Source organism: Emys orbicularis, chromosome 14 (assembly GCF_028017835.1).
Source record: "Emys orbicularis isolate rEmyOrb1 chromosome 14, rEmyOrb1.hap1, whole genome shotgun sequence".
Lineage (NCBI taxonomy): Eukaryota > Metazoa > Chordata > Testudines > Emydidae > Emys > Emys orbicularis.
In genome coordinates, this window is record NC_088696.1 from 44024562 (window position 1) to 44039795 (window position 15234).

General features: G+C 53.2%; 1 protein-coding gene across 1 annotated transcript; it reads right to left on the reverse strand.

Moving 5' to 3' along the window:
- Window positions 1–569: 569 nt before the first annotated feature.
- LOC135888858 (C-signal-like) lies at window positions 570–7606 on the reverse strand. Its single transcript, XM_065416651.1, has 6 exons — window positions 7382–7606; window positions 6854–6905; window positions 5021–5208; window positions 1890–2048; window positions 1200–1319; window positions 570–683 (listed from the first exon to the last, which is right to left on the reverse strand). The coding sequence occupies exons 1-6, from the start codon at window positions 7526–7528 to the stop codon at window positions 570–572; spliced, it is 780 nt and encodes a 259-aa protein (XP_065272723.1). The 5' UTR covers window positions 7529–7606.
- Between the last annotated feature and the right edge of the window lie 7628 nt (window positions 7607–15234).

The window sequence follows — 15234 nt, forward strand, 5'->3', positions numbered from 1 at the left end:
TTGCCAGCCCCTCCTTCGTGGGCAGGTCTCCAGAGAGCCCGTAGCTCCCGCTCTCACTCCAGCCCCCTGGCTCTGCCGTAGTACTGAGCCCGGGCTCTGGTCTCCATACGCTTAGGGCTGCCCCGGTGCCCCTACAGCAGCTGGCATCTCAGCTTGCTCTCTAGTGGCATCCCCGGCCCCACCCCTGCCATTCGCTGGCTCCCTGCAGCCCGCTTTGTCTCTCGGACTCTTTCAGCAGGAAGTTTGAAACCAGTTTCCTGACCACGTGGCTCCTGCTGCCCTCCGGGTGTGAGCTGCCCTGATCTCACTCGCCACGGTCCTGGCACCGGCTCAGCCCCGGCATTGGGAGTCCAGCCTTTCGGCTCTGCTGGGCATAGAGGGGTTAGTGCTTGCCCAGCTTTCAGGCTGGCTAAATGGTACAAAACCAGCCTGTGGAGGCCAGGCCAGGCAGGGTCCAGGCAGGGCTGTTGCGTTAGAACAGTGGGTTTATTGAGGACACCGGCACAGCTGATGGCACGGTCACTGGAATGACCTGGCCCAGGGCTCCTGTTGTGTGGCCGGGGGGCATCTTACCAGGGAAGAACTTTCCCTTCCCAGTTCACAAAGGCCCCGTTGTCCTTCTTGGAGAGTGTTGGAAGCACATTCAGGATCCCTCGGACACTCATGTCCACCGTCAGTGGAGCCTGCAGGGGGCAAAGGAGAGTGACGGGGAGAAGTCTGCCCTGGGGCTGGCCCAGGACACCAGGGGCCGGGCCAGGATCTGGGAAAGGATCTCAGTAATCCCATTCTGCCCTCGATGGCAGTGAACGGGTAGGCAGGTCCCAGGCCAGTGTTTACAATAGAAAGTGGGTGAAAAGGGCTGCACCCTGAGAGACACCTAAGCCCCAATGGAGACAGACGACCAGCTCCTGCCCCCTCCACCTCCCCAAGGCAGCAGCTCGGCAGGGTTTGCTGTGCAGTGCTGAGCGCTGAAGGAACCATGGCACCAGCAGCCCCGGGAAGCAACGCCCAGGACACAGCACTGAATCCCCAGGGAGCTGGGTCCTGACGACCGCCTCGCTGGGATGGGAGCCCCTGAGAAGTGTCATCAATATGGGGGGGGTGAGAAGGGAACACGCTCCAGCGTAACCATTGCCCCTACAATGAACATCTGCCCATGACATGTGGCTACGACTGGCCTCTCCCACTGAGGCACCTACCTGCTGGGAGGGTGAGCTCCCCATGTCAGTCTGCACCCAGCCAGGATGGACAGCGACGCTCAGGATCCCGTCTCCTCTATACCCCAAGGATTGGCACTTGGTGAGCATGTTCAGAGCAGCCTGTGGGCAAGACACCATGAGCAGAGACAGCAGCGTGTGAGGAGAGCAGGGACCCACCCCCAGGAGAATGGGGATAGCTCAGTGGTTTGAGCATTGGCCTGCTAAACCCAGGGTTATGAGTTCAATCTTTGAGGGGGCCATTTAGGGATCTGGGACAAAAAAATTTAGTTGGGAATTGGTCCTGCTTTGAGCGGACTAGATACCTCCTGAGGTCCCTTCCAACCCTGATATTCTATGAGAAAGGTGAGCAAGGGGGGCAGCTGATGCAAGCTGCAGTGTGTGATTCTCTCCTTGGGGATGAGTCGCCACCTCTCACTGCAATGGGCCCACGTGCACGACCCAGAGTCCTGCTCCAAGGCTCAGGCTCTGGGGTCAGGTGACCAAGCATCATGTGACCCGGAGGCCGTGCTTCCCATAAGAGGGAGCAGAGTGAGATTGGCCTGAACACTGGCCTGGCAGGTCAAATCTGGGGGATAAACCGGGGGGCAAGAAAGACTTTTCTTTCCCCTTTGCTGTAGCGGAACACAGGGGACGAGCATGAACTCGTGCCCTGCTGAGCGCACCCCCTACCTTGCTGCACCGATAAGAGACAACTTGCCCCAACTGCCAGGCAAAGAGATTCGTGATGGAGCCGCTCTCACTGGACATGTTGACAATGGCCGCCTTGCTGCAGCTCAGCCCCGGTTGGGGGCTTCCCTGGGCAGCCTTCTTCAGCAAGGGCAGGAACGCCTGGCAGGAGGGGAGAAAAGAGCACCCCTGGGGTCAGCTTAGGAGAAAGGACCCACATTCCTCTCTTCACCAGCGGACTCGGATTGGAATTGAAGTGGGTCCAGCTGTTGTGCAGCTGCAGTGCAGCACCGCCTGTGACACCGCTGGTGGGCCGGCCCCCTCAGCCTGCTGCTCCTGGGCCAGGCTCTCTCCCTGCCCTCCAACTTGTTCAGAGTCTCAGTCCTGTTTTCAAGGCGGATTTCTAGGAGTTGGGTAATCCCATTCTGCCCTCGCTGGAGGTGAACGGAGGAGCCCGGTCCCAGGCCAGTGTTTACAGTAGAAAGTGGGTGAAAAGGGCTGCACCCCTGAGAGACAACCTAAGCCCCAGTGGAGACAGTGCGAGGTCAACAGAAGAATTCTTCCGTTGCTCTAGCTACCACCTGTTGGAGCAGTGGATTTATTACAGTGACAGACGAACCCTTTCGGCACCGCTGTCGTGTTTCTAGAGTAGATACAGCCGATCATATGCTGTTTCCCTACTTTAGAGCCCTGCAGAGTATCTTACGGGATTGTAGACACCCTCTAGCTCCGGGGTTCTCAAACTGGGGGTCAGGACCCCTGAGGGGGTCACAAGGTTACTACATGGGGGGTCGTGAGCTGTCAGCCTCCACCCGAAGCCCCGCTTTACATCCAGCACTTATAATGGTGTTAAATATATAAAAAGTGTTTTTAATGTATAAGGGGGGTGGCACTCAGAGACTTGCTGTGTGAAGGGGTCACCAGTACAGAAGTTTGAGAACCGCTGCTCTAGATCTATGCTAGACAGAGGCCTCGACTCGCTGACATGGAAGTATTTCCTCTGTAATACACTGAGCTGTACTTACAGCACACTGCAGAAATCGGGTAGGATGGTCAAATACCAGCAGCTTTGGCCTAACTCTGCTTCCATCCGTGTCGATGGGAGTTTTAGCGCTGAGGTATTAAGAGCCCAGTTAGGCCAATACAATTTGCTTCTTCAAATCCTACACTCAGTATAAAAGTAACAGCAAAAACTTGTGGGCGTATACAGTATAAAATAGACCACCTATGATCAGAGCTAAGACAGCCTCATCATTAACTGCCTTGTCCAATACCTGGCCCTACAGAAGGCTGGACTGCTGGGGGAAGGGAAAGTACCTCATACCTAGATGTTAACAAATAGATGCAAACACACACTTCAGCGACAACTTATCACAGTGCAAGGTTGGGATTTAGGTGCCCAACTCTCATTCACTGTCAATGGGATTTGTGTGCCCAACTCCTTTAACCACCTTTGTGCACTAGGCGTGGGTTTTTCAGAGATAGAGCAGGCTAGTCCAACAATGGCATGAGTGTACAGATAAAGACATGGGAATGATGCCATGGGGAACTAAGGGTGCAGGAAAAGTTATAGTTATATTTATCTGCTGGAGCAATAATAAGTGACCGTATCACTGAAGAGCATCCTGTAAGGCATGTGTCCAGCGGGGCACAGTTAAGGTTGTATGGACAGCCTTAACCTCTGATGAATTGCTCTTGTCTGGAGTGTCTTTCCCAGTCTGGCTGGGGACGCTGATTGTCACGTTCTGATTGGCTGGGTCGCACCCATGCACCAGCTCCCAAGGCTGACCACTTGTGACCTCCTCCCTGAAACTCATTTCCACCCATCACTGGTTCCATGCTGTCCAGTGGGGTGTCCTGGGCTCAATGGGAGGATCAACAACAGCTGCATGGTGAAGGCAGGTGACAAGAGGCCACTGAGGGATGCGGGAAGGAGAGGGTGGGACTGGGGGAGAAAGGGAAAGAGATTTGAAGTGCCCCCTCCCCAAAGTGACTCCTGCCCTGCCAGCTGGTGCCTGGAGCCTTAAAGCCACTTTAGACCTAGTTTCTAAATGGTTCAATTTGCCACATCCAGTTCCTGACACAAAGTGCCTTGAAAGGGGCTGTGGGCCCCGCGGTGCAGCTGAAAGGGCAGCAGCTGGGGGATGAAGGGTCCAGAAAAGCGTAGACAGAAACAAGCAAGAGCCGCATGCGGCACTGGAAGGAACCCTGGTCTTACTATGTTTTCCAGCCATTCTATTGGGACTATTTGTCATAGAGCAGGGCCGGTGACCCCTTTCATATAACAAGCCTCTGAGTGCGACCCCCCACCTTATCAATTAAAAACACTTTTTAATGTATTTAACACCATTACAAATGCTGGAGGCAAAGCGGGGTTTGGGGTGGAGGCTGACAGCTCACGACCCCCCCATGTAATAACCTCGCAACCCCCTGAGGGGTCCGTCCCCTGCTGCTCCCCCTCCCCACAGCCTCAGTGTGCTGCGCCACCGGCACTCTGGCCCTCTGCTCCTGCCAGGCAGCACGGTGGCATGGCTGCTAGGTCCTGCTGCTCTGAGCAGCGTGGTAAGAGGGTGGGGGGAGGGTGTGGATAGGGGTCGAAGCAGTCAGGGGACAAGGAGCGGGGGGGGTTGGATGGGGGTGGGGTCCCGGGGGGGCGGTTGGGGTGGGGGGTCCCGGGAGTGGGTGGTCAGGGGACAAGGAGCAGGGGGGGTTGGATGGGTCAGGGGGTGGATAGGGAGTGGGGGCCAGGCTGTTTGGGGAGGTACAGCTTTCCCTACCCAGCCCTCCACAAAGTTTCGCAACCCCGATGTGGCCCTCGGGCCAAAAAGTTTGCCCACCCCTGCTCTAGGGAGATGGCCTCTACTGCAGGAGCTGAACTCTTGGCTCAGACCCCACCGGGGCAGCGCTAGGGCCTCTAGGTCCATTTCTTGGGTGGTTACAGTCCCATAATGCACCTGACACGTACACTGTGATGAACGCTGCGCCCCAGCCCCCAAACACACACACACACACACACACCCCAGGTTGGCTCATTGATCCAGGAACCAGAGCCCTGGGGGAAAGGGAAGAGTTCTGGCCTAAGCAAAGTCAAACCCCAGTGCAGCCAGCGACGTGCCCTCTGTCGGGGCCCTTACCTGGCTCACCAGCAGGGGCCCTGTCACGTTGGTTGCATACACCAGGGACATGTCCTCCGGTGTCTCAGACTCTAGTGTGTTCAGCCTCACTATCCCAGCGTTGTTTATCAACAGATTCAGCCCCGAGCCTTTCAGATGCTCCTCAACTCTGGCTGCTGCCGCCTTGATGCTGGCTGGGTTGGTAGCTTCTATAGAGACAGAGCAGGAGGTTCAGGGGCGTGGTTCCTCCGCCCTGTAGCTAACCCCTCTCCCGGAGACACGAAGCCCAGGCTGCTCTACAGAGCCATGCTAACTACTCGGGAGCTCGGGAGCTAGCCAGAACTGGGCAGTGCCATGGCAAGGGCAGACAGAGAGTGAAATCAGGGGGACCAGGGATCAGCTGGGCGAGTGTAAAGCAGTGTGGCAGTGAGAGTGTTAATGGGGCAGGGGGAAGGGCGTGTTGGAACAACAGGATCTTCCCACCGGTGAGCAGGGTTTGAAATCTGCCCTCAGAGCTCTAGCAGGCTCGCCCTCAGCCAGCTTTCATCATCCCCTGAGAACACCCTGCAGGGAAGAACGCCCCGATGGCACAGTTGTTTGGCAGCATTTGAAACACACCGATTTTTCCTTTTAAAAAGCGTTTGCAGCATTTTTTTTATCCGAACCATCAGCAGCATTTTTGGGTTACTGAAAAAGCTGGTTCAACAAAAGAGCTCGATAGTCATTTCGATAGGTCACCGAAAACATCAGACAAGCCAATCGATTTTCACTCTGAGTGCTGGCGTGACCCTCTGTGCGAAGTCACTATGCCACTCACTCAGATTTGGCCCCGCTTCCCCCAGCCTCGGTCATGTGAGCAGCACTCCAAGCATCAGCAGGATGAGCAGCTGGTCCCAGCAGATCCCAGGCATGGCCAGCCCAGCCATGGTGAGCGCACTTTATGGCTATTGACTGGGCCTGGGGTGCTCCCCCATGAATTCGGGCCCTGGCCATTGGCCTAGCTTGTTAATCTGGCCCTAGCGGGATCCCGAGGCTGGGATTGGTTCCCACTATCCCATCCTGTGAGAGGCATCCCTGAGGCTAGCAGAGCTGTACAAAGAGCAGCCCCTGTTCATGAAATTGATTCCTTGATTCCAAAGCTGCAACTACCTGAAGGGGGGTTCCGAAGAGGATGGAGCTCGGCTGCTCTCAGAGGTGGCAGATGACAGAACAAGGAGCAATGGTCTCAAGTTGCAGTGGGGGAGGTTTAGGTTGGATATTAGGAAACACTATTTCACTAGGAGGGTGGTGAAGCACTGGAATGGGTTACCTAGGGAGGTGGTGGAATCTCCATCCTTAGAGGTTTTTAAGGCCCGGCTTGACAAAGCCCTGGCTGGGATGATTTAGTTGGGGATTGGTCCTGCTTTGAGCAGGGGGTTGGGCTAGATGACCTCCTGAGGTCTCTTCCAACCTACTCTTCTATGATTCTATGAGTCTATGAAAGCAAATCTGTCTCCAACAGAGAGAGGCCTGTTCAGACCCAAACCAGCCAGGCTCATACATGGCACAGGCAGCCCCTGACTCAATCAAAATCATCCCTTCCCTGCCAGTCTGGCACGTGGGGCAATCTGCAGATACCAGGAACTTCCCGGGCCTCCTCCTGACCAAGCCCGCAGAGCCTGAGTGGGACGTGGGAGACCTGGGAGCTGCTCTGCTGAGATGGGTGGGTGCTAGGCACCCTCCCCTTCACTAACACCTAGGCAGGAATAACACTAACAGGAACAGGAACACGGAGACAGGGGGACAGGGAATGGGGAACAAAGGGACCCAGAACAAGGGAGCCTCAGCTCTCTGGGCCCAGGGCAGGGCACCCACCTAGCGCAATGATCGCCAGGTTTGGATGCCTGGATGCCAAGGTCTTTAATTCCTGAAAAAGAAGAAAGTCGATGATTATTGACAGAGCCCCCAGTCCGCAGGGACGGTCAGGCCGGGCACAGTTCAGCTCCCTGCTGCTACCCCGGACCCAGTAAATATCTCATTGCTTTGACCGCAAAGCTCCCATGCGCAGGGTCCAGCCCTGGCTGTCGGGGTCTGTATCCTGGGTGTTTAAAACGCCATCGTCTAGCTCAGTGCAGTCAAGTCAGGGACACGTTCCCCTGTTCCCTTTAGGAGACAGGCACAAAGCAATGCAGGCTGTGCTCTGCTAGCTTGGCATGTGAACTCGGCCCCAGCCAGCGTGGCTGCCTTATGCGCCAGGGAGTGTCAGCCTGGAGCAGAGTCTGAAATCCCCTCCTGCTTGGGCCTGTTGCTTTGGGCTCCAAGTGCTGGGAGGCTGGAAGCCCCTCACTTGGATTCCCCCACCTCAGATACAGCTAACTCCATCTCACCTCGCCCCGTTCTCACCTGCGCTCGCTGTCCCTCCGGGTCCCGGCAGCTCGCAAAGACCCACTCGGGTGGGTTTGATTTCCCCAGAAACTGCTTGACAAGGCCCAGGCCGATTCCCCGATTGGCCCCAGTCACCAGAACGCTGCGAACACTAAAGCCAGCCATGGTCCCTCGCCTGCCTCTGCCCCAGCTGGCAGTGCCTCTGCTCAGTGAGAGCTGGGCTAGTTCTAGCCCCCACTTCCCCTGCACCTGGGGTTACACAGCGTCTGACTCCTGGGTACCAGCTCCCTGATTCTACACCAAGGCCTGGAGCCTGCCCCGAGCAGAGTAAAACCAACCGAAGCTGAGCAGAGGCTCCCCCTGCAGGGGTATGGGAGTCACCATGGATTGGAGGAGCTCCCCAGAAGGGAGGAGCTGTGAAGTGCAGAAAAGGAGATGGGTGGGGGCAGGCTGATAGGAAGCTATGGGGATCGGATGGATTCGTGCAATTTCATGGGGTGACCTTTAAACTGGGCTGGGTTTGCAATCTCTCACTGAAGTGATAAGAATTTGGGCAAGTTAATATTCAACATGGTGAAACTCATTCTCCACTCCCCTGACTTGGTTGAGCTGCGTGGCACCTAGAAATTGCTTTCAGGGGCTGTGGAACGTAGTTTGACACAGAAATGATCTGTTATAACGTACCTGCAGGGCAAGAACCCGACATTTGATTGCCCCATGAAGACTGGGGGAAAAGCCCAGGCTGTGCAGCACACTCCACATATGTTATGGTCTCAATTTTACATTGTCCACAGTTAGTGCATCAACATTACGTGTAACATTAACTACACCCATGCACATACCGGGCTTCTGGTTTTAGGCTTTAACCTGTGAGCACCCCCAACACAAAAGAATTGAAATTGGTGATTAGCCAGTAAACACTGGAAAACACTGGAAGTGGTTCCTTGTATCTAAGGGCTGGTCGACACGGTGCAGTAATGTGAACTAAGACACTGCATTTTCTGAAGTGCACTGACATGCTGCACACTAATTCATCCGTGTAGAACCTGCTGATACACACTAACGGGCCTCGAGTGTGTTTAATGTAATGAAACAGTGTTAGTGTACAGCGCACTAGGGACTATTAGGGGGAGCTTAGTCATTCCCGTATGTCCTGCTGTACGTTACTCATTACAGTAGACACAAAGAGAAAGCCCCCCCCCCCCCCCCCGATTTTTGGATGTCTATGTCAAACTCAAAAATTGTTAAAAATAAAACCTGAAAATGAAATGAGTACAACCCCGCCCACCCCAAACAGAAGCTCTAGTCCTATGACCCAGCACGATAGACTAAGCTATATAGTTAATCAAAAAGAACAGGAGTACTTGTGGCACCTTAGAGACTAACGAATTTATTTGAGCATAAGCTTTCGTGGGCTACAGCCCACTTCATCGGATGCATAGAATGGAACACACAGAAAGAAGATATTTATACATACAGAGAACATGAAAAGGTGGGGGTAGCCATACCAACTGTAAGAGGCCAATCAATTGAGATGAGCTATCATCAGCAGGAGAGAGAAAAAAACCTTTGAAGTGATAATCGAGATGACCCATAGAAGGTGTGAGGATATTTTAACATATTTTAACATGAGGAAATAGATTCAATTATGCTCAAATAAATTTGTTAGTCTCTAAGGTGCCACAAGTACTCCTGTTCTTTTTGCGGATACAGACTAACACGGCTGCTACTCTGAAACCTGTCATAGTTAATCAAGAATCTCCTCCTATGATGCAATTTGCTGGAGCAGCCCCTATTTTGAGGATCTGAGCTATTGCCTAATTACCTCCTTGCCTCTGTAACTTTAATTCTCTGCCCTTTACTCTGCATAACCAGCTCTTTGCATTTAACTCCCTTGAAAGGAGAAAGAAAACAAATAGCCAATAATTACTCAAGAATTGGAGCATTTCAAGAGCCAGACAATTTAAGTGACAACGCCCACCAGTCCCTCCTCTGTGCCCACCCAGCTGCTCAGAGCTGTGTATCCTGTCAACTCAACCCCACTCCCTGCATGGCAGGCAAGAGTGATAAGGTGGTTACACATCTGGGCCTGGCTCTGTTCACTGTCCACCCCCAGACCCCCTAGAGTGCAGCAACCTCACCACAGCAATCAGTGAGAAGCTGTGAGGGAATGCACTCCTGTACTCCCACCCTACGCCCAGAGTGTGCCGTGTGAGGGGGTCACCGTGTCCCAGTGAGTCACAACTGAGAATACCAAATTCAGGACAAACTGCTGAGAAATAGGGCAGGACACCCCACCCCACCCCAACTGGTGGTTGGTTATTCTTCTATAAGATATACCCAACCAGCGACAAAAGTAAACTTGTGTCTCAGCACACTGGCTAACAAGAGGTCAGAAAAGCAGTCTCCTTAGTATCCCAGTCCCTGTAACACCACCAAAAACACTAGACTTAATGATGAGTGATTATTTAAATCCAATTTCATCAACCAAAGTATTTTTCTGATCCCAAAAGACTAGCTACATACCCAGATCAACATATAACTCAGATCTTACCCAATAATCATGCTGTTGCCAATCCTTTAGTATCTAATTTATAAAAAGAAAGAGGTGAGAGTTAAAATTGGTTAAAGGAATCAAATACAGACAATAATTGCAAGGTTCTTGGCTTAGGCTTGTAGCAGTGATGGAATAAACTGCTGGCTTATTAAGTCTCTGGTTGCTCCCAAAGCATTGGAAGGTCCCCAGTCCCTTGGTTAGAATGCCCCCATTAGTATAAGTATAGTATAAGTCAGGGCGGGCAAACCTTTTGGCCTGAGGGCCACATCAGATTTCCGAAATTGTATGGAGGGCCGGTTAGGGTAACCTGTGCCTCCCCAAACAGCCAGGCGTGGCCCAGCTCCCGCCCCCATCTGACCCCCCCTGCATCGCGCCCCCTGATGGCCCCCCTGGGACTCCTGCCCCATCCAACCCCCCCGTTCCCTATCCCCTGATGCCCCCCCCGGGACTCCTGCCCCATACACACACACCCCACTCCCTGTCTCCTGACCACCCCTGGACCCCCCGCACCTGACTGCCCCCCGCCGCCCCATCCAACCCCTCCTCTCATTCCTGACTGCCCCCCCTGGGATCCCTGCCCCATCCAACCACCCCTTCTCCCTGTCCCCTGACCGCCCCCGGAACCCCTGCCCCTGACTGTGCCCTGCCGCCCCATCCAGCCCCCCCTCCTTTCTGACTTCTCCCCGGGACCCCTGCCCCCATTCAACCCCCCTGTTCCCCACCCTCTGATCGCCCCGATCCCTATCCACACCCCCACACCCTGACCACCTCCCCAAACTCCCCTGCCCTCTATCCAACCCCCCCTGCTCCCTGCCCCCTTACCGCGCTGCCTAGAGCACCGAGGCAGGCAGCCGCGCTGCCCGGCTGGAGCCAGCCATGCCACCGCACAGCACATAGCACCAGATCAGGCCGGTCTCTGCAGCTGCGCTGCCCAGCAAGAGCTTGCAGCCCCGCCACCCAGAGCATTGCGCCAGCGGCGCAGTGAGCTGAGGCTGCGGGGAGGGGGAACAGTGGGGGAGGGGCTGGGGGCTAGCCTCCCGGGCCAGGAGCTCAGGGGCTGGGCAGGAGGGTCCCGCGGGCCAGATGTGGCCTGCGGGCCATAGTTTGCCCACCTCTGGTATAAGTCATATAACAGGCAAGTTGCCACTTCCAACAGATAAACTGCTATTCTCCACATTATACTGAGCTACTTTAAGCAAATCACTTTTACATTGGTTAAGTATACTTTCACAAGCTTTACTAGCCAACAATCCAACACTCACCAAGACGGTACCTCTTCCTTCCTCAGTTAGGGCTTTAACCTGATCACCAACTTTAATCTGCTCTAGAGAAACATTTCCCAGAGCCTTATCTAATGCCAGATTCACTTCTGAGATATTAGACATTCAGCAATTTCTCCCACATATGCACTGCTTCTTTGCACAGATAAACAGCTATCTTCCTCAGACAAACATTCGGAGAAATGCTCCATAGGCAAGTCCTTGCCCCAATAGACAAAGGGTTTAGGATTATTTTTTTTCTGTGATTGATTTATGATATCAACCTGACTGAACAATGCTTTAATATCATCCCCAATCAAAAGATCCTTAGGCAATAGCTTCCTTACACCAACTATAACTTCATGTTTAACACCATTCCATTCAAGATGGATTCTGGCTAAAGGCACACTTAGCCCTGGTCTACACTACAGGGTTAGGTTGATTTAAAAATGACTGCGTCCACACAACCAACCCCATTCCGTCGACCTAAAGGGCTCTTAAAATCGACTTCTGTACTCCTCCCCGACGAGGGGAGTAGCGCTAAAATCGACCTTGCTGGGTCAAATTTGGGGTAGTGTGGACGCAAATCAATGGTATTGGCCTCCGGGAGCTATCCCAGAGTGCTCCATTGTGACTGCTCTGAACAGCCCTTTGAACTCTGATGCACTAGCCAGGTACAAAGGAAAAGCCCCGGGAACTTCTGAATTTCATTTCTTGTTTGGTCAGCGTGGCAAGCTCAGCAGCACTCAGCAGCACAGGTGACCATGCAGTCCCCCCAGAATCGTAGAGCATAGAATGTTTCTATGCTCCCTCCATCATCTCCGTCCCTGAGGTTAACGCAGATTAGAAGGCGAAAAAAAACGCACTCGCGATGACATGTTTTCTGAGCTCATGCAGTCCTCCTGCACTGACAGGGCACAGCTTAATGCATGGAGGCGCATTCAGTGGCAGAGGCCAGGAAAGAATTAAGTGAAAGCGAAAAACGGAGGCAGGATGCGATGCTGAGGCTAATGGGGGAGCAAACGGACATGATGAAGCGTCTGTTGGGGGAGCAAACGGACATGATGAAGCGTCTGTTGGAGCTGCAGGAAAGCCAACAAGAGCACAGGCCACCGCTGCATCCACTGTATAACCGCCTACCCTCCTCCCCATGTTCCATAGCCTCCTCAGCCAGACACCCAAGAACGCGGGGGGGGGGGGAAGGCTCCGGGCACCAGCCACTCCACTCTAGAGGCTGGCCAAGCAACAGAAGGCTGTCATTCAAACAGTTTGATTTTTAGTGTGGCTACAATAAGCAATGTGGCTTTGTCCTTCCCTCCTCCCCCACCTGACCCGGGCTACCTTGTCCGTTATCTCTTTTTTTGTTTAATTAATAAAGAAAGAATGCATGGTTTCAAAACAATAGTTACTTTATTTTGAAGGGGGAGGGTGGTTGGTTTACAGGGAATTAAAATCAACAAAGGGGGCGGGTTTGCATCAAGGAGAAACACACACCACTGCCACACCGAAGCCTGGCCAGTCATGAAACTGGTTTTCAAAGCCTCTCTGATGCACAGCGCGCCTTGCTGTGCTCTTCTAATCGCCCTGGTGTCTGGCTGCTCAAAATCGGACACCAGGCGATTTGCTTCAACCTCCCACCCTGCCATAAACGTCTCCCCCTTACTCTCACAGATATCATGGAGCACACAGCAAGCAGCAATAACAATGGGAATGTTGGTTGCGCTGAGGTCTGACCAACAGCGCCAGCGGCCTTTTAAACGTCCAAAGGCACATTCTACCACCATTCTGCACTTGCTCAGCCTATAGTTTAACTGCTCCTTACTTCTGTCCAGGCTTCATGAGCCATGGGAGCAAGGGGTAGGCTGGGGTAGGTGCGACCGCGCGGTGCTGCCGTCTGGAAGAGCAGCCTGAGGCAGAAGACTCCAGCTCGCAACAGCAGCCGTGACGGTGAGCTGAGCAGGCTCCATGCTTGCCATGCTATGGCGTCTCCATGGGTAATCCAGGAAAAAAGGCGCGAAACGATTGTCTGCCGTTGCTTTCACAGAGGGAGGGGCGACTGACGACATGAACCCGAAAACACCCGCGACAATGTTTTTGCCCCATCAGGCATTGGGAGCTTAACCCGGAATTCCAAAGGGCAGCAGAGACTGCGGGAACTGTGGGATAGCTACCCACAGTGCACCGCTCTGTAAGTCGATGCTAGCCACGGTAGTGAGGACGCACTCCGCCAACTTAATGGGCTTAGTGTGGACATACACAATCGACTTTATAGAAGTCGATTTTTAGAAATCGATTTTATACAATCGACCTAATTTCGTAGTGTAGACATACCCTTACAGTAAACTCATAGAGGATTACAGTATTCACATTCTTATCTGGTGAATAATCTCCCTCTTTGAGAAGATCTGCTTTAACAAGGGTGATGGTAGAAGCTGTAATTTGCCCTAAACAGCTTTTACCATTGACTTTTACACTCTATGCACAAGTTATGGGATTACCTTCACCTGAGCTCACTGTAGAAGCATTTACATAAAAGGTGGCAGTGTTGGGGGGGTAAATTTGGTTACACACAGACAAACAGTTGCTTAGAGTCAAACAACATACCAACACTGTTACAAACTGGATAAATTCTATCCCCATCTTTGTTGTTGAGAGGAGCTGGCTTTTCAGGATGATACAGTTCTTGTTGTTCCTTTATTCTTTTGAGCTCGAGCTTAAGTCTGTCCACTTTTGCCTTAGCTTCTAGCTCCTGCAATCGAATATATGCCATTCTCTTTCCATATCAATTATTTTTTGCTTTTCCAGCAACTGAAGATATGCCATTCTTTGTTCAAACTGCTTCCTTATTGCTGGCAATTTGTCTTGGAAACTGGCCCAGAGTCCTCCCTTTGTGAGTGATGGGGGAAGTGGGGCAAGGGGTTCTTGAACTGAGCTGCTCCTGTTTGCTCATGCACACAAGTAGCTGAGTTTTGCACACACAAGTTCTCCAGGTAGCCAGCGCTCCGTGAGGACTTTGGGCCAGGTTGCCAAGAAAAAACAACTTCCCTCTCTCCAATATCAGCAGCTGAAGGCTCCATTTTGTTCTCACACAATGCAATATTTGCACTGAGTGTAGAGTTTGGGCTGCTTATGCGGGTGTTGAGAACCACACATCTCTCTCTCTGTTAGATATGCAGAGCAGGCGTGGGTTTGCGGTACTCTTACTGAGGCCTTCTCAGATTGTCTGGATTATGCACCTGTGAAAGCAGTAATAAATGGACTGATACTAGGCACCAAGGATATCGGGGGCCAGCCCTTTTATGGGCCCAGGCCTGCTAGACTGACCTTTCAGGGGGGAGGGATAGTTCAGTGGTTTGAGCATTGGCCTGTTAAACCCAGGGTTGTGAGTTCAATCCTTGAGGGGGCCATTTGGGGATTTAGTCGGGGATTGGTCCTGCTTTGAGCAGGGGGTTTGACTAGATGACCTCCTAGGGTCCCTTCCAACCCTAATATTCTATGATCTATGATTTGTGGGCCCTGGCCGGGCTCTATGTGGGCCTGCGCCGGGCCCGTCTGGGTGAGCCAGCACTCTGGGGGCCCAGGCTGGGCAGGTGGTTTGTGGGCCTGGGCCTGGCCTAGCTGGGTGGGCCAGCCCAGCCCTTTGGTCCTCTGCAGCCATCTTGGCTGCAGCCACTAGGGGAAATATTCAAAGGGTGAGTGGGAGGGAATTAGGGGAGGTTTCCTGAGCACATGCCTCATTCATGGGCATAGACATGCTATGCTTCTACTCGCCCTAAGTCAGTGGGAGCAGTTGGGTAGTACCTCACTATCCTACGGAGAACGCCACCAATGGCTCCCTAGCAGAGACCACAGACTAGTGTTCTGCGTGAGGCTATGGCATAGAAGGGGCCCCTCAAAGCGAGCTACATCGCAGGCTGTCAAGGCTGATTCCCCACTCTGGCACTCCGAGTGCAGAAGGTCGGGCCCTCAAGGATTCTAAAAATTAATACTGGCCACTCCAGGCTTGTATTAAACTCCCAAGGTTACAACTTCTCTCTGACCTTGGCTAGGTAAAT